Consider the following 25,679-nt stretch of genomic DNA (forward strand, 5'->3'; position numbering starts at 1 on the left):
TTTACGAGGGATTCTTATAAAGGTAAAAATGTAATTTTGGCACTTAGAACCTTTCATAGGACATAGAACGTTTCTATGTAAAAAAAAAACTGAATTTCGAAAAAAACTCACTTAGGCCCTTTGTAATTTTAATTTCCACTCTTCAAATGACCCCATAGGAAAAAGTCTAACGGCGTTATATCAGGAGATCTAGCAGGCCATTCTATAGGCCCCCTTCGCCCTATCCATTTATCTGGAAACTCGTCGTCTGAAATATATTTTCAGCAAGACGGCGCTCATCCTCACTATGTTCTTCCCGTTCGGCAATGGCTAGACGACGAGTTTCCAGATAAATGGATAGGGCGACGGGGGCCTATAGAATGGCCTGCTAGATCTCCTGATATAACGCCATTAGACTTTTTTCTATAGGGTCATTTGAAATCTATTGTGTTTACTCCCCAACCTGAAAGTTTGTTTGTTTGTTTGTTTGTTTTGAACTTCATCAACGCATCATCGACAGCTGCCATGATATCCCACAACATGTTTTTGAAAATGTCCGTCAGGAATTTGAACATCGCCTATATCATTGTTTGGCCAAAAACGAGCAACATTTTGAACATTTTTGTTTTCTATCTGAACAAATTAAGATAAACAAGGATTTTTCTAATTTTCTCGAAAACGAATCGACCGATTTAAAAAAATCAAACGTCAAAATAAAAGACTTCGAAAGACCTTTTAAACAAGCTATTACTCGATACCCCTTGCCATTTAAAATTTTTAAAGGGATGATCCTGGGGGGCAGGTGGTGAAAGGGGGTGAAGTAATTTTAGGTTAGAAAGTTGTCCCCCTTGACAAACCTTTTGACGCATTTCGACGTTTTTCTTATAACGGTGGTTTTCGATAGATCCGTGGTGGGAAGTTTTCAACTGAACATCCTGTATAATATACATAAACCAATATATTCTCTATGTTGATTTTAGTAACTCTGATGAAGTTATTAGACTGCACCAGATTCCTTAAAGTCTTCATAAGGTGCGGAACATCAAAGGCTTTGAACATTTCAAAATCTGAGCTTCTTGACGTTCTCAAAATATTGACATTAAACTCTAATTATTTTGACCATTTATCTATTCTCTAAACGATATAAAACAGAATTAGTTTAGATATATTCCTATAGAACTAGACAATTAGCCTAACAAAAACTCAACTTAAAATACACATTGATTTTAGAGAGGTATTAAAAATGAATAAAAGTCCTAAAACAATACCGAGAAAGAATAAATATACGCTAAAAGGCCAAGTCAAGTGTAGTGCCAATAGGCGCTCGAGTTCCATGAAACTCGACTTATTTCTATTGAAAGTTCCATTAAAAATACAAAAACCAAAAATTTAATCTTTTTACCTGTCCAATAATAAGTATGTAAAATGTATATGTATATATATGTATATATGTATATATAAAATAATTATACGTCTGACGGATTTTGGAAACTCTAAGATTCCTAATACATCCATTGCGTTTTTAAATATTCATTCATCCATCTAAATCATGTTTTAAAAAATATCAAAAATTGGATTTTTAATCAGCTTATTGCAAAAAATAGTTTGTTTTTAGCACTCGCCGTGATGAAGTTTTATGATATAGATTCTTGTAATATTTTGTAATTAGGATAGGTTCACTAGCTTAGTTTTTTTCAATTTTGATTGGTAATCAAATCACTTAGTTTCATAAAACTTAAATATTATTTATTTAGCCAACGTTTTTTTATACCTACATAATAACTTTCTCTTGTATTATATTTTATAATTATTTTGCCGGCCATAAGTTTAAGATAAAAGAACTTCAAAATGCTAAAACCATGTTACATTTCTTCTAAACTAAGTTTGTTAAAGTTTCCGTTTTCGAGTCATGATGTAAAATAATAACCGAAATTTCTTTCAAAAGTTTCGCTTTTATCTTTTGTCTGTGATATATTACATAGAAAATGTTCAGCTTTTCCAACAAAAAAGCCTTTTAAGCTTATTGTTTTGCCGAGGAGGTGAAAAACAGGCTGGAATTTTAAAGTGCTTCGCGAAAGTCACGTAAAGATATAAGCAATGAATCTACGCTGTAACACCTGCCCTGCATTTAAACTATTGAAAATCAATACATGACATTTTTTTATTTACGTCGGGCTGTTTTAAAACATTGCAATAAACTTTAAAGAATAAGTTTTTACTGAGAATAAAATATTCATATCTTGTTTAGAACCGCTAATTCCAGATTCATATAAATGTGCTATATCCAGCATTAATTTAGTTTAACGTAGAGATGTTTTTAACTAGTATTTTATTTAACCAATGTCTGCTAAGTTTAAAATAAAGATAATGGAAGTTCAAAAATTAGAAGAAAAAGCTAATAAAGTTTTTTTAGCCTTCTGAGAAAACGTTTTATTCACTTAATCGATGTCTTTATGATCTTACTAATCTTCTCTAGGGCAAACCAAAAAGCCAGTCATTAGGATACTTAAAAAAGAAATGGATCATCTTAACCAGGCGTTTTAATATAATGTTTATTATAACGAATGACGGTATCGTAAATTATCAAGTTATAAGATAAAAAGCGTTTTTACGCAAGAACTACGATTTAAAAAAAATATTTACATGTCATGCTTTATAGCTATATTAATATGTAACCTAAATCAAGTGAAGCCAAAAAAATTAAGTATTTAAAATTAGTGGCTATAAAATCTATGCTTCGGTTATATTTGCACTATGATTGTGTAAATTATATGTAAGACTACATGGAGGAAACTGTAAATGTCACAAATAATCAATGTTTGGGGTAGAGTTTTTTATTTTTAATCATTTGATTGGCAATTTGATGTATGTAGAATTGTACTTTCAGATAATTGTAGTAAATTTTAGTTGTATATATTTTGTCTATATTTCTATTCAATTATCATAATTAATAAGTCTAATGAGTTAAGCACCTTATTTAGTCAAACGTTTGTATACATTTTCAAAAAATAGCAATCAGTTTGTCAAATAAGGAATATTTTTCCCACATACTTTGCACTAGATCATTGGCTTGCTTTTAATATTGAGGGAAGAAGCTCCTTTGAGAAAGCATGAGTTTCTGCTTTATTAAAATTTATTTTGATACTAAAATTAGCATTTTTTTTCATCGTTTGATTGCATGTTTTGCTCCTGGATCATTTCGCGATTAATGCCTGTTGCTAATTTCTAATCAGCGATCGCTTGTTGTTCTGTTCCTTTGAAGATTTATTAGGATTAATGTCAAACAAAAATAACTGCTATTCTTATACTCAGATTTTACAAATATGTTAGTATTGCTGATTACGCGTTTTTTTCTACACGATAAACCCGAAATTTGTTACATAAGTTACTAGTAAAGATCACATTATAGGCTCCTAAAAATTTTGACAAAATAACTAAACAAAAGATATTCTTGTGTTGAAGTAGATTTTTAAATTTTGAATAATTAACAAACATTTAATATACAAAATAAATAATTTTTCAATACTATTTACAAACCTGGACTTAAATGTACAAAAATAACTTAACGTTATATTTTTTTAAAAGGGCTTTTATTAACATTGCTGCTTAGTTTTTAAAAATCGATTTTTTAGAAAATATGGAGCTTTAAAATACCAATATTACGTTTCACGAAAATTAATTTACTTCAATTATTTTACAACAAAAATTTAACACATTAGTTAAGTAAATGCTTAAACTGCTGTCCTTTGATTTGCGGTGTCACTTCGCGATACACGTCAATGATTCGTGCTTGCAGAACTTCCAATATGTTAGATGCTAGCTCAGATAGGTATAGGGAAGTATGATTAAAAAAGACTTAAACAAAACATAGAGTCAAAATATCTAAAAATGTATAGGGTGTTCTATTTAAAAAATTAAAGGTATTGCCATTTTTCTATATTAGTAGCAATGCTGCAGTGCTGAAAATATTTTAGACCGATAGAGCATTATCTTTTACCACGGCTACACAAACTTGTTACATTCCCATTTGCATATACGGCTAATGTCGTCAATCACCCTGTATAGTACAATTAAATTTTTATATATTTTTAATTACGGCATAATTTCCTACTATTCTTAACATAAAAGAACCTATATTAAGTAAAACAGTTTTAACAGGACTATCGTATATATTAGTATTCATATTGGACTAAATATTTTTACTACCCTCTAAATTTACGGTTTATTTTTCTAATCTAAATTATTGGAAACCTACCTACAAATCTAGGTACCAGTAAGCTTTAATTTTAACGGTTTCTTTAGACTGGACTATTTTAATCGTTTTTATTAACCACGATGATATTAATAAGCTATAATGGTAGATTATTTAATTCCAAAAGATTGCTTTATTTCGTGACTGAAGAAACTAAATCAATAGAATGAGAAAGCTTATTTCTTAGGTAAATTGTATTAAAGAAAAAAAGGATAAATGAAGTTAAAACATGGAGTTTGGTATTCAAATTAATTTATCAGTATCTTTATTATAGGTATATGATAATTTTTAAAATATAAGTAACTTTTTTAAGTCCGAAACAAAAAGTTGATTAAACTGTCTTGTTAATAAACGTTTTATTATTTAAACGTTATCGACGCTCGTTTGATGTAGGCAATATCCATCATAAAATTGTTATTTTGCCAACTAGTAATAAAGGATTTTCGAAATATTTCTCTTTTACGAATAATACCGAATATATTTATTCATCAATATTATTATTATTTCAATATATTATAACTCTTAATAAAAAAATAACTTCATTTAATAATCAGGGCAAGAATAATTTGATTTCTTTATCTGTTTTGGATTAATAAAGTAATGGGCATAGAAACATGTGACGAGATTTAAGTCGCTGAATCTAAAACTTTACATCGTTCACAGAAGTACAAACTCTTTAAATTCACTGTGGGATGTGACAATATTTTATATATATTTTAATAATAACATTACGGCACATAATCCGAAGTCAGAACGCGTTCGGAGAAAGGGAGATGCATATACGGTGTATATTCACCTTCATCGCCTCGGTGCTATTTCTTATTTTTAACGCTATGGGTATTTTTTTTTAAGTTATTACGAAATAACGTCAAAGTTCCAAACGTTCCTCTTCTGTCTCGAAACAACTATCTAATCCTACATATCTACCCTATCTTTATCATTTCTATTCTTGTCAGTTCCTTTTATATTTATGACTAACCGATAAACAACTAAGTACACAGTTGATTTTTGTTCCATAAAATAGCGCTCAAAAGAAATAGCATGATCACAGCATTTTTTTGCATCATATTGTTTTAAAGTAGCCTATACTAAGTCAGTTAGACTTAAGTGCGGGTGGTAAAATGAAACTCGTAAAACAGGTTGACCTGCATCGCTCATAGCCTTACCTATTTCAGAGGTGTTATATTTAGGTTCATATATTTTTATTTAGCTATATAATTTAGCCTTTGCCATTTCGTCCAAAAACAAAATACTCCATTATCTCATACAGTTCTTCATTACTTTTCTACTAAATTTTAAATATGCGTTTTTTATGAAACGCATTTCGCCGCCTGCATAAACCATAATTATTCTTTCCCTTTAGATACTGGCCTATGAAACCCTACGTTAGTATTGTCTCTCGATTTTTTCATGGGTATGGGAGCAATTGAGGTAAGTTTAATCCGTCTAAATAACGAAGCAATTCTCTTCATTATATTGCCTAATGCTCTCCAAAAAATTCCTCCTTAGTACTTGTATGTCATGTCTTTAATGCTTGATGCACTAAAATAGTCAACTGATATATAACATATCTACGGGTGTCTTCCAAGGTTCCATTTTGGGCGCATTGCTATTTTCTTTATATGTTGCTGACATGATATCTTGTGTAAAACACTCAACATTACAGCAATATGCGGATGATTCTCAACTATATCTTTCGCTTTTATGCCAAAATCTTCCTATAGCTCAATTTCAGTTTAATCAGAATTTAAAACGTATTGATAACTTTTCACAGGATCACAACTTAAAATTAAATGCTTCCAAATCTTATAAAATAATACTGGGTTGTGGCAAAAGTGCTTTTGAGGTTTCTCCCAATTTTCATACACAGATTCAAAATGTTCAGCTACCAGTTGTCATTGAGGTCAAAAATCTGCACGTGTATTTTGACAGTAGTATTACATTTCAAACTCAAATTAAAAATAAACTTAAAATTGCATATATACGCCTAAAAAAATATATGGTCTAAAAACTATTTATTATCTAATATTAAATATTATTTATGTAATTCACTAGTTCTCTCTTTGCTCGATTACTGTGATGTTTTGTATTCTGATTCCTTGACTGAAACAACTGCTTACTCTATACAAAAACTCCAAAACTGCTGTACGCGTTTTGCATTCAAAATACCATTTAGGAATCATATTATTGCCTATTTAAAGAACAATTTTATTTTAAATATGAAAAATCGTAGAAAATACCATATGTACACCTTTATTTATAACATTTTAAAAACTGGAGAGCCTCTACAGGGTGTCCCAAAAGTAGACGTCCAAACGAGGGGAGGTGATAGAGGAGATCATTTGATATCAAAAAAACCTTATATACTATTATCCGATTGTTGATGATTTAAAAGTTATTTCCATTTTTCTCCTTTTTGTAAAAATCGCTTCATGCATCATGCACAAAATTTATTACAAAAATATCATAATTTATTTACTTAGTATTTAGTGCAAGTGTGACCCTAAGAAGTGCACCCTTTCATAAATATGATTTGGATGCATAATTGTTTCTTTCACTAGAGGGAAAAAAATAATTTCTCAATATGTTTAATTTTTATTTAAAAATTATTTGCCTTTTAAGTGAACCTGGCAGAAACAAATTTACTACAAAAAGTAAAAAATTATCAGGAAAAGTTACTTATTTAATGAAGATTCTCATATGGTGAAATACTTTCAGATAAGTGATACGAGTCTTTTTTGATTGACATTTTTATTAAACTAATCGTTTTTGGACAAAAATCAAAATATTGTAATACTAAATAATCTAATTCTAAATAATGAAAAAGAAAAGAATTTATTGCTATTAAACATCACAATAAATGTTCAAAATGTGAACCACCTGCTCTAATACACATTCGGCAACGGCGGATGAAATTACTTTTTATGCGCCGAAAGGCTCTGTCATTGTTGGTAATAACGTTGGCCGCTTGTCTTATTTTTCTTCGCAGTACTACTTCAGTCTGGCTTTCATTGATAAAAACAAGGTCTTTGAAATATCCCCATAAAAAAAAGTCTAAGGGGTTCAGGTCAGGCGAACGCGGCGACCATTGGATGGTTCCTCCCCTTCCAATCCATCGATTATTAAAAGTAGTATTAAGATGTTGCTTTACGATTCGGGCAGGGTGAGCAGGAGCTCCATCGTGTTGCAGCCACATGTCTCGCCGTGTTGCTATAGATACGTCTTCAAGTAAATCGTTCAAGTTATGTTGCAAGAAATGTAAATAATTTTTACCGTTAAGTCTTCCTGGTAGCTCGAATGGTCCAATTAATTTGCCTTCAATGATCCCTGCCCATAGATTGACTGAAAACTGATGCTGAAAACGATCATTTCTCACTATATTAGGATTAACATAGTCCTAATAATGCAAAATATGTATATTAAATATCCCTGTTCTTTTAAAACTGCTTTCGCCACTACACAAAATGTTTAAAAAAAAATTAGAGTCTTCTCTATTACGCTGCATTTCCCGACAAAACTGAATCCTTTTTTCATAATCAGTAGGCAGAAGTGCTTGAACACGTTGCACATGATAAGGATATAACAGATTTCTTTGTAAGACTCGATGAACTGTGGATTTGGGAAGTTCCGAACGTCTTGCTATGGAAGAACACTTGTTGTTGGATTCTCTGTTGAAAATTCCACAATATCATCTTCATCGTTATCATTTCTAGGTCTTTCTACTCTCCGTGGCTGACCAGGAATGATGCCTTCCAAGTAACTCTGATGCACATTTATGAAAACTCTATGGTCAGGATAGCGATTTTGACCGAGAAAGCGTCTTTCATATTCTCAGGCAGCAGCTCGAAAATTTCCATCATAAAGCCCATAAACATAGTGCATTTCTGCATATTCGTGGGAACTATAAGCCGTTTGTGAAGGTTTACTTGTAATAGTAGCAAAGGATTTAAAACACGAAAAACTCCGAAAATAGAAACAGCAAACAGTCTAAGTATAAGAAATAAATCCTAATTTGTTGAAAAACCAGAAAGAAACTAACTACATTCGCGACAGGGAAACGGTATGTTGATCTTAAAAATTATTTGAAAATGTTTAGTTTTCTTATCATAAATATTTGACCGTAAAGAATCTGCATAAATAAAGCAACTTTTTCTGATAGCTGTTTATTTTTGGTCAAACACGTGCTTTGTAGCAGCATCAATTCAAACGCAAAAATGTGTATGTAAAACTTAAATACATTGGGAAATTATCATTTTCTAAGTAGTGACAGAAGCAATTGTTTTGCATGCAATTATTACTTATGAAAAAGTACACTATTTAAGGTAACATTCGTAACAAATACCACGCAAATATGTGAGGATATTCTTTCTATGAGTTCTTTACAGAATTCATGACATTATTTTTATAAAAAACAGAAAAACGGTAATAACTTTTAAACCATCAACAATCGAATAATAGTATATAGGGTTTTTTTGATTGCTACTGACCTCCTCTATCGCCTCCTTTTGTTTGGACTTCTACTTTTGGGACACCCTGTATATTTAGTAAATAATTTTAAAAATCATCTTCATATGTATAACACTAGATGTATAAATTTATTTAGAGTCGCACGGCATAGAAACACCAATTTTCAAAAATCTTTTGTTTTTGTAGCCTTTCAACTTTGGAATAAATTGCCTGAGCATGTTAAACAATTTTCAATAGTATATAAAGTTTCCTCCTGAGAAGATCTTTGACTAAGACCAGACAATCAGCGGGTGGAATGCTTGGAAATAAGTTTTTCACGTCTAGCGATATAAGCAAGTGAACAAGTGTAAATTATCATTTAATTTTATCAGACAACAAACAAACAATATCAAAACTTTTAAGTCGTTTACTTATTTTGGACCAATTTCGTCACAATTATCCCGCTTTTTTTCTCCCTTTGGCATAACCCAAGCTTTTAAAACCAATAATATCTTAAAAAGACATCTAATTAAAACTAAAGATAAACTACCCCCGCTATCTTCTCCAGGAGTTTGTGAGATTAGGTGTAAAGAGTGCCCTGCAGTGTACGTCGGCCAGTCTGGTAGGAAGATTTCTACTAGGATTAGTGAACACAAGGCCCAATACAATAAATTTAAAAATACCGAAATCACAGTGACCAGATCAGCTTTTGCTAATCACCTTCTCGACTCCAAACATGATTTTCCTGACAGCCAAAATATAAAAATACTGCATCAATGCAACAAAAGTAAAAAACTAGACTTGTTGGAGACAATGGAGATTAGTAAAGCTCTGTCCTGTGTTAATGAAAGGTTTGATTTTAATGGCCACCTAGTTTTTAATAACCTCAAGTAGTTCTAGACTCTTAAATGATGGTTAGATTTCTAAAATGTATAAAGGATTTGATTGTTTAGTTGAGTTGTTTGTACATAGATAGTGCCACTTTATTGTAATCTTTGTTTACTTAAATATTAGGTGTTTTGTGTATGTTATGGCAAGTTTTTGTTGAATTCTCCTTTTTTCGGGTTACATAATTTTAATTATTGTTTAGGTCTGATGATGCTCTAGTCGAGCGAAACATGTAACCTTCGTTATTTTAATAAATGTATTTGTGATGCTGTAGATTTCGTGTTTTTTACCTTTTATAAAAGTGATTTCATTTGCCGAAAAGCGATAGTAATAGGATGCATCCTAAAATAATTTTTTTTTACGGGTTGTGGCTTGTTTTTACTCTAGGACTGTATTAGGAAAATTTAATCGAATCTATTTTTGGCTGGTTTTTATAAAATTTTAAACATGAAACTTTATAGCAGTTGAAATAATTTTTGATATGATAGATATAAGTAAAGGTAATTATTAAAATTACTTGATTGCGCAGTATTGTGGAACATCCAGAAAAAAATTACAATTCTATTAAATTATCTAATTACCTTGGTAATATGCACTATCGCTTTTCGGCAAATGCACCTTAGCATTATTAATAAAATAATGAATTCTGGTGCTGTAGCTTAATTTACTTTTAATTATGAATAATTTTGAAAAATATTTGTCGATTTTTGCTGAGAGCACCTTTTTATGCACAAGACGTAGGAGCGTCATAATCTGATACCCAAATGGGCAGAAATTAAAATCTAAGAGAAATGAGGTTAAATTTACAAAATATCTCCCTGGTTTCCACGCCTCTGGTTAAAATTTTTTTTAGTTGGTTCAAAGGAATATACTTTTCTCTTCTTTTTGACGTTTTCTATCTACCCTAAAAGTTTGTAACATGATTAACGGAACACCCGGTATATTAATCAACTTCTAAAGTAGGTTGAGAATGCCAAAGCAAGACCAATATACACAATACTTTTCTCGTGCTTAACAAATTTACTCACGTTATATTGTTTACTTCAGATTTTCATTTTTACCTTATTATAGGCTATAAATTTTTATACTAATCTAAGATATTTGATTTCAGGTGGCAGTACTGCATGAATCGAAACGGGGGGCTACAGCAGCAATGATGGCTTAGCGCCCAAACGGCGTGACGTCATGGCCAGGGTGCGGGCGCGGCCGGTAAGAGGCTGGACTTGGGCCGTGTGTTGGTTGGCAGGACTGTGCGCTCTGGCCACGGCAGAGGTGAGTTTTTTATATTGGTAATCCTTAGCAAATAAAAATTTTTAAAATTGACTTTGGAAACTATAAGTCTAGGTTAGTGCTTAACTATTAGTACTTGATCGGTGATAGAAAAATAGTTTCTTCACTTGTGTATATATTTGTTTGTCTGAAAAATGTCCTACTTGGTAATTCTATCTAGTAGTAAATATACACTTTGACTTTTCAAATATTGGGACAAAATAAAAACACGAAGTCTCGGTCTCAAAATATGTTTATGTCTAGTGTAAGGCGCGAATTTATTTTACTTATTATATTTTATCTGGTTTTTGTCGATCATCAAAAATTAATAAAAAAGGCAACGATAACTGATCGGAATGTTAAGGGCTGACATGTAAAGATAAGAACGATCTGTGAGAATCTTTAACTTTTATGGTTTTAAGAGGTTTTCGAAGATAACAAAATAAACAGAAATAGCACTTACTAGTGTTTATGCGGGTAAAAAGGTCACTTCGGAGAAAATTAAAATGTGTGAGAATGTTGGTATTTACAAGTTCTCAAAAACATAGGCGATGACAGATGTCTACCAAAATTTTTTTTTTAAGGGATATTTCTCATATGATCCTTTTTAGACTTTTTTTTAGTTCGACGGTAATTTTACTTAAAAACTGTTGCGCAGCAGGGCCCACTTTCTCTCCCGTAAATTTTTTCTAGTGTTGTGGTTAGTGCTCTTATTGAACCATTTAGAACTGTCAAATAACAAAGGTGAGAGTTTTCACTGAGCAATGTTTTACCTTATGTTTTTCTTATTATTTTAATCATTATCAGTATAAAGAAAGTAATACTTAAATGCGCATTAAGCCTTCCGTACTAAGTGTAGTGCCCTGATACCTTGGTACGTAAAACAACGCTAGCTAGTGTAAGTAGGTGCTTGGCACTAGTGCAACCCAGAGTGTTGTGGCACCTGGGAATATTTTGTAGACTGTGTAATTGGCCATTACATCAGTGTGTTGTTTTGTGGAGTGCTTGCTAGCACTATCCCATCAACTCGATTTTTAATGCTGGACATCAGGTTTTATTCTGCCTGGATTGAACAACTCTTTGGAATAGAACAACTCTTTAACAAGGTCTACTGATGTCTATAATTTGAAGGATGTTAGTCTTATTAATAGTTTTATGGCATTGTATACAGGTGCTATAAACATGAAATGGCCTTGTGTAAATGTATTTTACTTTTATTTAACAATCACAATAACTAGGGTAAAGTATTTGCTCACAAGTACCTTCTACTTTTTAGGTATGTAGTATCGTATCATTTTATATCAATAATCTCGAATCCTGACGTAAGCAATACATCTATCATTCTGTGTTCTTACACGTTCCAAATATACAACACAAGTTACTGTAAGTACATTTATCGTTTGGCTACTGTTTAAAAGTTTACTGTTTACAAGTTTATTGTTGTAATACATCCTGACAAGATGTTGTACATATATTAAAATCAAATAAATATAACTGGAAGTATTATAATACGCCCTCTCAAGAATTTAGGCTCTGACACTAGTATAGTATCTCTCACGTGATAAAAACTACTAGTTTACCTATAAGGTAATGTAACTAATTGTAAACTTTGATTTTGTTTTAGTTAAGGGTTTTATTTAAATTACGTGTCTTTTTTTGTTTATTCTAGGTCTGATGATGCTTTAATTTAAGCAAAACATGTAATCTTTAGGACAATCAAATATTTTGAGACTGAGACTTAGTGTTTTTATTTTGTATCTACTTTGTTGACGTAGGTCTCTTTGCAATAATGGACGAGTTCTTTCAATTTTCAAATATGTATAATAATTTTATTTTTTTTAACAGGGATTTAGATATTTTATTTTTTATTAAAATAAAACAATTTCATTTAAGATGTATATGTATAACGTTTTGTACAAAAAACAGCTATCAGAGACTTTTTAAAGGACGGCCCTGGTTTTTCATGCAATATTTTTTTTGTTTTCCCTTTTTTGTTAAAACATTTCCTTAAAAAAAATAAATTAAAAAAAATAATAGAGCAAGTCTATATTTAAAAAAATTAAATTGATATCGATATCTATTTTGTAAAAATAGATGCACATGCAAAAAAAAAGAAAATATTTGCAAAATCATTCATAGTTTTTTGGTTATTATTTTGCGGCATTTTTACATTTTTTCGTATATATGTACTAGCACAAAAATGCGTTCTTGTTATCAATTATATAAATACATTGGTCCAAGACAGCCAACGTTGTATCTCTTAAAACGGATATCAATTTAAAAACATACCACACCTATTATTTTCGAAAATATTTAAAAACTCACGTAAACTACAGGATGTTAAGGTAAGAAATAAATTCAATATCTTGTAAAAAATAGTTTTTTTTTTGTTGACAGTTCTGTATGTATATTGGTAACGTTTCAATAATTTTTTAGTCTATTATCGTTTTTCCTAACACTAAATTATAATAATATGCGGCTTACTGAAACACAGTACATAAAAATCTTGATGATGATTGTCTACGGTAATCGAATTAGAATCATTAAAATCACACGAATTAAAATCAAGTCTGTGATTTATTTAGTCAAAAATACCCCAATCGTCCGCCAATATGAATCAGCAGTTTGCAAGATGTTCCTAGATAGTTGTCCTCAAGTTAATAAAAATAAGCAGTTATAATAGAAACGTATTATCCATTTTTCTCTAAGAGACCAAACGAAAACAAAACAAAGGTAAGAATACAAAATCTTTTTTTTTTGTTTCAAAAAATTTTTTAAAAGCTACACGTGTTTCGCTTCTATCGGAGCATCATCAGGCCTAAAAAATACATCAAGATATTTTTCACAAAAAGATCGCTTATAAATTATGATAAAACTCATTACCTAGACCTACACAGATCACATTACAACTAACAACAAAAAAAAGCTAGGTTAAGTTAACAATTCCCACCATAGATAAAAATGTATGCTTTAAAAAATAAAAATGTAAAATGTTACCAGTGGGAAACGATCCAGCAACCTTTTGATTCACAGGTGCGCGTCTAACCCATAGGCCACCAAGTAACATAATCAAACATGGGTAACAATCCTAACTATATTAATAAGTGTGAATATACGAATATACGTAAACAATCTTAACAATAAAAACTTAAAATATATAAAATCTAAAAGGAAAAGACTTTTTAAATTCTTTGAAAGAGGTTGTTATAAATGAATTGAGGTTCAAACGTGAAAATATCGTTCACACACACAAGGACAGGGCTCTTCTTAGCTTTAGTTATTTCAATGCTTTAGCTGTGGAGGCTGAGAATGTTTTTCAGATTACTGATATTCATAATAAAAATATTTTGCGTGCTAAAATAATAAATTTTTTAAATTCTAATATCAACTTAAATTCTAATAAATCTAATTTTAATAATAAACTTCTAACTTCTCTTCATAATAAAATAAAGAATCACGATTTAATCCTTTCGAAAGCTGATAAGGGTAATTGCCTGATTATACTTAAGAGGGATGATTACATAGAGAAGGTTTTGGATTTTTTGGGTTCCGGTGACTTTGTTAACATTATGTAATTAAAGACTCTACTAGTTTTTTTTTCTCCAAGGTTACACAAACCCTTAAAAGGTGTAATCTGACTTTAGAATTTTTTCATACTAGGAAAGAAAAATATACCCTATGAATCCCAGAACTCCTTTCCACTACGGCCTTCCTAAAATCCATAAACCTAATCTCCCTATTAGGCCAGTAGTATCGTTTGTAAACTCAACTTGTTACAACTTGTCAGCCTGGTTAAATACCACACTCAGAGATGTAACTGGTTTCAGAAGTACCTTATTCCACAAAAAATTGAGTAGAGTTGACAATTTTTTTAAAAATATCTGCATACACTGCATCACATAGAGATACGTGGATGATATTTTTGTAGTATGGAATGGAAATGATCTAGAATTGGCGGATTTCCTTATTTCTATAAACTCTCTTCACGTAAATATCTCATTTACCATTGAAAAAGAAAGAGATGGAAGGTTGCCTTTTCTTGATGTGCTTGTTTCAAAAAATATTAACAAACTTGAATTTGAGATTTACCGCAAACCCACCACTACGGACAATGTCATCCAATACTCCTCAAACTCCCCTTATTCCTACAAATTTGATTCCCTCTTTTAATTCCTTTTTCTATTGCCTTTTCAACATCCCCCTTTCTAGAGAAGCTTTCCTTGATGAACTAAATATAATTAAACATATTGCTTTTAATAATGGTTTTCCACTTGATATAATTAATTGCCTTTATTCTAAATTCTGTAATAAATACAAACTCACTTACAACTTAATCCATCTTAATAATGAAAATACTAACCTTTTTAGATCAATGTCATTTTTTGGTAATATTTCTTTTCAGCTTGCAAAGTTTTTCAAGTCTACAAATCTCACAATTGCTTTTAAAACTACAAACAGTTTAAAAAGGCAGCTAGTTAGCACAATAGATAAGGCAGATTTCTTTTCAAAATCAGTGGTATATTCATTAAGATGTAATGACTGTAATGCCATTTAAATAGGGCAATCGGGGAGAAAAATTTTCACCAGAATAAAGGAACATACAAGTTTGGTGGATAGGTACAAGGATACTGATATGATTAAAACTAAATCGGCGTTTGCAAATTATTTATTCGCCTCCTCACATTGTTTTTCTTGAACTCAGGGAGCGGATATTTTGCATGAGTGCTCAAAAGGAGCAAAAAATTAGACTTGTTGGAAAAAATGGAAATAACTAAAGCTAAGAAGAGCCCTGTCCTTGTGTGTGTGAACGATATTTTCACGTTTAAACCTCAGCTCATTTATAACAACTTCTCTCAAAGAATTTAAAAAATCTTTGCCTTTTCGATTTTATATATTTTTAGTTTTTATTGTTAAGATTGTTTACTTATATTCACACTTATTAATATAGTTAGGATTGTTCCCCATGTTTGATTATGTTACTTGGTGGCCTATGGGTTAGACGCGTGCCTGTGAATCTCAAGGTTTCTGGATCGTTCCCCACTGGTGACATTTCACATTTTTACTTTTTTATTTTTGAAGCTTTTCTTTTGTTGTTGTGATTGTGAGTTGTAATGTGATCTGTGTAGGTCTAGGTAATGAGTTTTATCATAATTTATAGGCGTTCTTTTTTATGAAAAATATCTTAATGTATTTTTTAGGCCTGAAGATGCTCTGAGGAGCGAAACACGTGTAGCTTTTAAAAAATTATATGGATTTGATATTTGATGAGACCGTGAGTTTGTGTTCTTACCTTTGTTTTGAAGCAGTTAGAAGTTTTATTAGCGGCTTAAGATAATCAGGTTATCAGATATTGGCAAAACAAGTGTTGTAGGAATACCACATAGAGTTAAATACCACCTTTATAAGGTGCTTTCTTTTTCCAAGAACTCTTGGAAGAAGAGTTTAATGTTATGCACCTTGAATTTTATGAACTTTTGCAAATTATGTATTTGGAGAAGCCAAATTTTGTGAAAAACATATTTCTTTCCAATGAAGCAAATTGTGCTCAAATTGTAGCGTAAATACCCAGAACTATCGCTACTGATTCGATGTAAATCCACACTGGATGAGGGAAGGACATACACAATTCAATCGAAAAATAAACGTGTGAGATGGCGTTGCTTGTGACATTATTATCGGGCGTTTCTTACCTGACTTGCTTAGAGGAGGAGCTTGTTCCAGCCGTGGCTATCTTTTTTCCGGAGATAGAGCATCCGAATTTACCACACCATATTATCTGGTGCTAACAAGATGGTGCTCTCCCCCATTTGCTGTGGAGTAAATTGGAAGGAGCTGTGTTATTGGTAGCCACCCAAGATCACCTGATCTAACACCACTAGACTTTTTTTGATGGGGATGCCTTAAAGAAGAGTTATTTAAAAGTCAACCAGCCAATCTAGATGATTTCAAATAAAGTAAAGAAATACGCCGAATAACGCCTTAAATAGTTCGAAATGTGCAGCAGGAATTTGCAAATCGATGAGGCTATTGTCAGTAGACTAACGGAGGACATTTCGAACATTTGCTATAATAAAATTATTATTTTTAAGTTTATAAAGCTTTATTCTCGATACAATAAGAGGTTTTAAAAATTATTTTATTGTTAAAAAAATGCAAAAATTGCATTAAAAAATTTGCAATTTAAAAAAAAAATTCAATTTTAGCAAAGCTTTTTTGAGATCCCCGTATAAATTTTTTATTCGCATTTTTTTAAATTTTATGTATTATAAAAAAATCAATTTTTTTACGAGATATTAAATTTGTTATTTACTTTACGACCAATCTGTATATTTATTATTTGAGACATTTTATGCGATTATTTTTAGTCAAATTACATCAATCTTCTGAATGTGGTGAAAACACCTTCTTAAATTTTAAACAGAAAAGAGGGTTGATTGAGTTTGTTTTAAGGGTTGTTTTATTACTTTTTTCAAAATTACTTATAATAAAAATACTTCTTATTTACGAAATGATTCATGTTTTTGTAGAAATTAATATAGCCTGCTTTAAAATTCTTTTCTAAGAGTTGGATAAATTTTTAAATTTCTTAATCAATCGACTAAAGATATCCCTAGAGAAAGAAATCCAAATTATTTAATTTAGATGGTTAACAACAGTTAGTAGCCATTTACTTGACCCTCTTCATAAATCCATTTGTCTAAAAAACATTCCGGAAACCTAACTGCAAGACAGTAGTCAGGTTAAGCCTCACTACTTCAAGCAGATTTATAAATCAGTAATTAAATTTTCTTTAATAAATATAGACCTATTAATAGCATTTTTAAGAATATCTACTCAAAATGTTTACTTTCTCTGCATGTGAGGTATGATATCATATATTATCTCTGGATATGAGAATAAATCTTCAATTATAAACAAATTCTGAATTAAATTATTTATAATAATTTTCAAGAAAATCTTTATACAACTGAAGATTACTGTATAGTGTGACATAAATAGAAAATCTCGTTTAAATAATTGGTTTATATTTAATATCATGCATAAGACATCAGTATTTTTATTTATAAGTCTCAACTTATCCGTGTTAACATCATATTCAACTTTTATCATTATTTAGACTACCTCTCTTAAGCCCTTCCAGTTGGATTGGAACATCTTGTTCATTTATTTTAAATATAAAAAAATCAAATCTTATATGAATAAAATATTATGTTTTTCCTTTTTAGTAGAATATACTGTCTCTTTGTAGTCTCGATACAAGTTTTACTTAGAACAACCAGGATATTCAGGAACTACATAGAACCGTATTAAATGACTTATTATATCTTAATGCGATTCAAATCTTCTGTACCGTAACGTTTCTAAAACTAAAGGCTTGTAACACTAGTTTAGCCGTCGTTAAATCTGAAATTTCTGGGACTCATTGTAGACAAGTTCTTAAAATGGGACTTGCACATTGATGCCCTTTAAAAAATTAAGCTCTGCATATTTGGCACTTCTCTCGGTTTCTAGGGAGTTAAATTTTACAACATCTAGATCAGTGTATTCGGCCCTTGAGTTGCATCTCCGATTTGCCCCTTCATTCTGGGGTATATGTTATGCAACTATTGATTAAGAGCTTACCCAATCATCCATAGTCCATATTAATCAAGCCCATATTATATTTTCATCATCCATATTAATCATCCATAGTCCAGCAATCAAGTCCATATTATATTTTCTCGCATTTCACAAGGCTTTGGAATCAGACTTGCTAGAAAGAGAATTATAACAGTAATTAAGAGCAGTAAACCACTTTTTATTTAATAGCTTCATTAAACATGATGGAATATGTTTAATAATTAGTCCTTGAACTAAATTTGTGACTTTCCTTTTTCCTACTGTACTGCGACTATGTATTTATTTATATTTTGTATTTTATTGTATAAAGATGTAGAGTATTATTCTCTATTATCTAAAAATTTTTTAAATTTTTTTTACAAGAAAGCAACAATATTATGTTATAAATTTTAACACCGCATATTTTGGTGAAAAGCTTTTAAGTAAGAAGAGTGCAAATGTGTTAGTACCTAGTAGATATAAAGTTAAATTTAAAATTGATTGTCTCTGAATATTTCCTTGATGACACATTAAGAGACAAAAGCAAACCCTCCTGATCATTAGGTGTATCGATATTCTGAATAATGCATTTACATCATCTGAGTTTAGCTTCCCTGATATTAGAATAAAATTTTGTGCTAAGGACTCTACAGTTTATTTCGAATTTAGGTTTTTCATAAAAAGATATTTTATTTAATTGTCTGCTTTTTATTATTTTTACCTTTAAAAAAATTTGCTAGCAACTTAGAACTGAAAGGAAATTTGGAAAGTAAATTAACTTAAAAGATAAGATTTACATTATGCCGAAGGTATTAAAAATAAATTAGAACTATACTGGTAATCACCAGTAATAAATGTTTTAGTAAAATTTAAAAAAATACATTACAACAATCTAAACGTTTTTTTTTTTTAATTTAACTTAACAACTCAATGACTAGGCTAAGTATGATGTAATTAGATGGTTGCCATAATGATGCTAATTTGGGGCGGTAACTAGTTGTAATAGCTATTTTCTTAAGGTATTATTGAATCCAAAAATAAAAAATTGTAATTCGGATTGTACCTAAAACTACAGGTATATGTTTCTCCATTTTGTGAGTAAAATAAAATATATTAGTTGTTCGCTATTAAGCAGTATACAATGTTTTAGAGACATTTACTTCAATATACAATATACAATAACTTTAATTTTAATTTTAGGATTTTTGCAATAATATTTTAATAGTAATCTTAATTCATATATCTTCTGTCATTATAAAGTGTGCTTCGTACGCTTTTAAGTTATGCATAAAAAAACCAATTTAAAAGTCCAATTTTTACATATTATAAAAACAGATAAGTTAATGACATCTTTAATTATTCTGCAATAAAAATTAGCATTTAAATGAAAAAAATTAAAATGCAAAACAATATGTAAATAACATTACCAAGGTGTATATTTTAAAATAAAAAACAGACAAGTAAATGAATTGATTATTCATTAAGTCAAATAATTTTGGTAGAAGGCTACTTTCCAAGATAAATTCTAAACGATTATACCGTACTCAACTCTAAAAATAATAGTTGGCTAAATAGGGACATACTTTTGCATGTAATGCATAAACTAGAGTATTGCTTGTTCACTCACACGCAAACTTTAAATATGTATAATAACATATAATTAAACTAGTCTTAATAATATTAATTTAAAAGTATTTTGTTAAATTTCGCAATAATCTTTGATCAGCAAGTATGTGGCTTATTATTTATAATTTTTGCAAAAGAATTAAGTGCTTATTTCCTAAAGAACTTTAATAATAAAAAGAGAGTAAATTTATATTTGTTCATTATTTATATATATTAGTATATCGATTTATGAAGTTCTTATATATACAATAATTAAGTTAAAAATTTCGCATAAATTATTTTACTTTATTTTTTAAAATCTTTTTAAAACTTCATTTATATTGTGTGTTAACTTACTTAATGTGTTCCAAACTACTTAAGGCGTGGATTAAGCTCCAGTCTATCCCAGAAAGTCTTGTTGAAATGTTGCAATGCAAGTAGTAAAATCTCTACTATGGTGACAAATTCATACAAAGTTATCTATTTTGTTGGGAAACGCGTTAACTTTTCAATATGTATTAATTTAGAAAATACTATCTTAAGCTCAATTATGGAATAGAAGAGGCAAATTGACTTACTCGCGTATTTAGAAAAAAAGTCCAATAGTTCTTAATTACAATAAATTATTTGAGGTATAAAAGATTTTTTTATATACTCAGGATCTTAATTTTTATCTATCGACCTCTGAGTTTGTTTCTTCTTTTTAATATCCTAACTTTATTTTGTATTGGAATTGAAAAGAACGAAAAGCCTATTTATTTAATAAGAAAATCTGATTTGAATCATCGTTTCGATAGTTCACCAATCATCTGCTACCATTTTCAAGATAAATAAAATAAAATTAAATATATAAAATAAGTTATCTTTTTTATATCTTCTTGATTCGCCTAAAAACACCGGTGTCTTAAGCAAAGGAATACATAATACATGTAAAATCAACCGAACAAGTACCTATGCATTTATTTTAATTTAATGTTTTAAATGTACCTTTCTTTAATTTGCGTAATTTTAAAATTGGTTCCTTTACTTAAATTAAGAAAGGAGCACAATTATTTTATAGTTATTTTCAAATGCATGTTGTTTAATTTTTGATTTTTAAAAATAATTTATTTCAAGGCTGATTATTTATTTTAATTTAATTTACATTTATTATTTACACTATTTTCGCATTAATAGAATAGAAACGAAATTTAACTATATAAAATTAATTATTTATAAAACTATTTTGGTATTTTTAGGACCCGGCACATAAAAATAGAAAAAATCTAGATGTGCAGTTAGATTTTCTAGCTTAAAAAAACACACAACTTCTAAAAATAATTCAAGAAGATAATATTATGAATATGAATTTGAAAAGGCTTTTAAATTCAAAGTGCTAAAATTAGAAAAGACGGAAACGTAAGCTACTCTTATTCTTAATTTTTTTTTTACCAATTCATCTAAAAACTGGAATATTTCAAAAACGGCTGAATCAAATTCAACATATTATATATTTTTGAAATCAGAATAAAAAGATTTTTTATTCAAGCCAATAATATATAGGGTGTTCTATTTAAAAAAAGTATAGGTTGGGTACGTAATTTTTGATATTTCCAAAATCTTTTTTTTTTCTGTTGACATCCCTAAAAGATAATACATATAAAACTCTAAAACTTTTGTATTTCAAGTTTTTGTTCTACCGCTTTTAATTAACGCTGTAGATGGGTGTCAAAATATATTGAATAACCCTCTATCAAGTAATGCGACTATTATACATAATATCAAAAACTATTGTCTGTAATTTGAGATTTACTTTTCAACAAATAAAACTTGTATGTATATTATTTCTTATGTTTTTTATCTCCTAGAAGAACGTTCATTTCAACACATTTGTTTAGAGCATGAGGTGCTTTTATTTATTTCCAATGTATTAATTTTCCGGCCAGCTTGTTACAGTTTTCTCCCTGATAGTTTTATTTTCCTTCGGGAAACTGAAGTCGGTTGTACAGAAATTTTCTTCCCTTTTCTTTGACATTTGGTCTTTCGTGCTTTCGACGGCAGGCCTACAAATATATATTGTGTAATGTTAATGTTTAAAAAAATAGGTAGATAAATAATTTAAAAACTTATCAGAATATTTAAAAGCTGTATAACGTCCTGACAACAAAGATTCTGATGACTGAGCATATTTATTTCGATTATCAAGGAAAGTTTTGACAGCTGGATGAAATGAGGCAGTGTCTTCATCTAAGTTTTTTAGTATTGTTTTAGAGAAATTATTCCATTTTTCTTTTACATCTAAAACTTCTTGGTCTGATGGAATACCTAATTGTACATGTATTTGGTTATCAATTTCACAACATACATGGTCTGATGGTGTTTCGTTTTCAGTGTTTGATACATTATAGCCCCTTTTCACATTTCCAACTAAAAGAGGTTCTTGCAAATTTTTGTTGGTTTCTTTGTTATAGCTATAAGATGTAATATTCGTTTTGTTGCATTTCATAAAACATTGATTGCTGAGTCGATGTAAAATAATTTTATAATTGCCGCCTGATGTTTGCATATTTTACCTCTGTTACCCTCGTAACAAGTACAAATGCAAGTCTCCATATCGACAAAATAAGTTTTATTTTTATCTTTAAAACTCTTGACAGCGTATTGCAGTTTTCCCATGTTAACTACTTGACTTGCAGTAACGTCTTTTTCGTGTATATCATATCTTTTTGATTTTTGTTTTTTGAGTCTATCTAAAATAACATCTAGAATTCTCTGCTTGATATAAGACTCAAAGTTAGTTGTTACAAAATCAGTTAGTTGACATAAATTAAAAGCTTTTGTTCTCTCTAACGTAATGTCTTTGAATAATCTAAACATTACCTCTACATAATTATTCGTATCTGCTCCGCGTAATTTATATTGCCCTCTGTAAAACAAACACTACGTTTCTATTCTATTTATCATGTTTTTCACATATTCTTTAAATTTAGGATCATTACACGAAACATAAAAAATGTTTTTGTGCATTTCCAAGTCTTCTTCTGTTGTAGACATTAATATGTTTTTAAAAAGCTTGTAATAATCCTGGACATTTTCTTGTTTTATCTTATTTTTTGTGGATTTTAACCATTTCCAATATGCTTTTAGCACATGGAATGTGCAGAGTAGTAAAGTTGAATGTGACCAGTTTTTCTTCAGAACATTTCCTTCATCCATATCATCATCTGTTAAAATTACGACAGGAAAGATTTTTATCGGCATAATTTCGATTAGCCCTTCTACACCTGCATCAAATACATCTATTTTTTGCGAACTGCTCATAATGCATCCTACAGGAATACCACCAGCAGGAGAATGGGTTACAATGAAGTAAAGCTTGTGATTCTGGACATCACAATTACTCGTTGCATCCACAAATAACACTTGAAAAGCCTGCACTAAACAACGAGCTGCGCATTGCATAATAGGCGTACAGATTGATACTGAATAATGATCTCCAACCCTACTGATTTTATAGAGCACATTTTGTATTTTAAGAGAATTTTCTAAGTTGTTTTCCAAGTGTTCAAGCATTTTCGGCTCATAACGATCCCCAAATGATTTTTTAAAGTTAGCTTTCCATAACGTGGAAAAATCATTTTTTGTAGAGAAGTAGTGCATATCCAAAAGATGGTCTTCATAACTATCACCCATTTTTGATAAATAGAATGTGTGATATGCTGAGGCAACACTATGACCTTTTTTAAATAATTCTAATATTGACGTTTTAGTCTCATGTCCGATGGGTCTTTCTTTCAAGGCAACAGCACTAAGAACAGTATGATTATAATCACCTTTGAAATTTATAACGCACGGCCATTTTTCTGTAAGATCATCCTTGAATTTGGATTTAGAATTTTTTACGAATCTCTTTATAATCACGGTAAGCATAGCTGGTCAGTTTGTATTTCTGCTTTTACGTGTCTTAGAGGTTTTATAGAAGTGGCAATGGTAAATACTCTTGAAAATGTTTTTTCCCCCTAGGCATTTTATATTGAATGTTTTTGTTATTCGCCAAGTTACTTTAGATTTTGATTCTAATTCCGAAATCCAAGTCTGAAAATAAAAATTATTGATGACAGTATTTTGACGTTTTACACATTTTGAACGCCTATAACGTAACGGTTTAACTTTCACATATCTCATGATACCAATTACAAGGTAATGAAAAAAAGTTGAAAGTTGGGCAATTTCGTATGTTTGATTCATCCTGTAACTGATGTCATCAGATACCTTATTAAAAACTAAGATAGGAATGTGACAGTCGTTTTATCTCCAAGTTCAATTGTTCAATCGATTTTATAAGCATTCAAAGTATCCAGAATGTTACTCTTCCAATCTATTACCCGAATGAAAATATGTCGAGAATCTACCGTAGATTTAAAAAATACAAAAATATACATGGTTTTCCATTAAAAAAAACAAAGTTGACATCTGTTACAAGTAGACCTGACAACACTGCAATGTCAAAAAAAATTTTTTTTAATGGAGATTACCTATGGGCGTATCCTAAATTTCAAAAATTCTTTTTCGTTTTCTAGATTGAAATACCGACCCTTTATACCATGTAACTGCTTTAGTCAATCTATACTCTATTTCAGAAGTGTGTAGAGCAATAAAACCTCATTAGGTATGCAAAAGTGGTACCTGGTGATCCACCAATATTTTATGCCACTACCTTAGTTCGGTATTAGTTTTAATGTAAAATTCTTTCTTTTCGTTGATTGCAGGTAGTGCCACCCGGTTTTGGGTCAATTTATGAGTTTTGCCCATTGTTACCCACTGATAAACATTGAAAACGGTTCGCCAAAGGCGTGCAACTGGGACTTGTTTTTTACCTTATAATTAATGTACTTAAATGCTATTTTATTTTAGAAAGTTACTTTTGTTTAAATGGAATAATATATTTTTTTCACAAATTTATTGAACATAATATGTAGAGTAAAACCGTTGAAAATGTCACTTTTGGATCTGGCACTTTTTGAACAGTGTATAACAATTTTAAATTATAATAGATTGTAGTCTTCTTCATCATCTGACGAACTGTCATTACCTCTTGACATTATAATTAAAGGATCGACTGTCTGATCGATGAGGTTGTCAAGATCCCACATTTTGTCCTCTTGCTTAATTACATGCTGGACTGCTTTTCGCCAATTCTCTGGTGTCGCTTCCGTAATGGCTTGATCAAACAGTAGCTTAACATCTTTCATTTTAAAAGTCGTGTTTTGTCTTGCTACAAATTCTTTTACCTGCGCCCATATCAGTTCTATAGGATTAAGTTCGCAATGATATGGCGGTAAGCGCAGTACAGTTATATTATATTTTTCGGCTATATCTTCCACGGCGTATTTCATGAAACGAGTTTTGTGTAAGTTTGCTATTGCCAGCAGTTCTTTTTTAATCAAATTTGCTTCAAACGCAATACCTTTTGCAGTCAGCCAATCGATAATTTCTTGCTTTCTCCAACTTGAACTTGGCGTCTTCTCTATTCGCCGTGAATGATAGCTTGCGTTATCCATAACCACCACCGAATTAGCCGGAAGAATACTGTCATCTCGGCCAAGCTCCATTAAAATTTTGTCTAGGGTGGGTATTTCCTTTTTAAAATAAAAAGAGTGAA

At 30.3% G+C, this 25,679-nt stretch overlaps 1 protein-coding gene across 4 annotated transcripts in view; it reads left to right on the plus strand.

Moving 5' to 3' along the window:
• LOC126742300 (slit homolog 1 protein) overlaps positions 1-25,679 on the plus strand; it is a 651,615-nt gene that overhangs the window by 375,655 nt on the left and 250,281 nt on the right. For all 4 annotated transcript variants that reach the window (XM_050448936.1, XM_050448937.1, XM_050448938.1 and 1 more), the window contains one exon: positions 10,677-10,837. In XM_050448936.1, the coding sequence (XP_050304893.1) occupies positions 10,751-10,837 (87 nt within the window). In that variant the 5' untranslated portion in view covers positions 10,677-10,750. The remainder of the gene's footprint in view (positions 1-10,676; positions 10,838-25,679) is intronic.

The sequence above is a fragment of the Anthonomus grandis genome, chromosome 11 (genome assembly GCF_022605725.1).
Source record: "Anthonomus grandis grandis chromosome 11, icAntGran1.3, whole genome shotgun sequence".
NCBI lineage: Eukaryota > Metazoa > Arthropoda > Insecta > Coleoptera > Curculionidae > Anthonomus > Anthonomus grandis.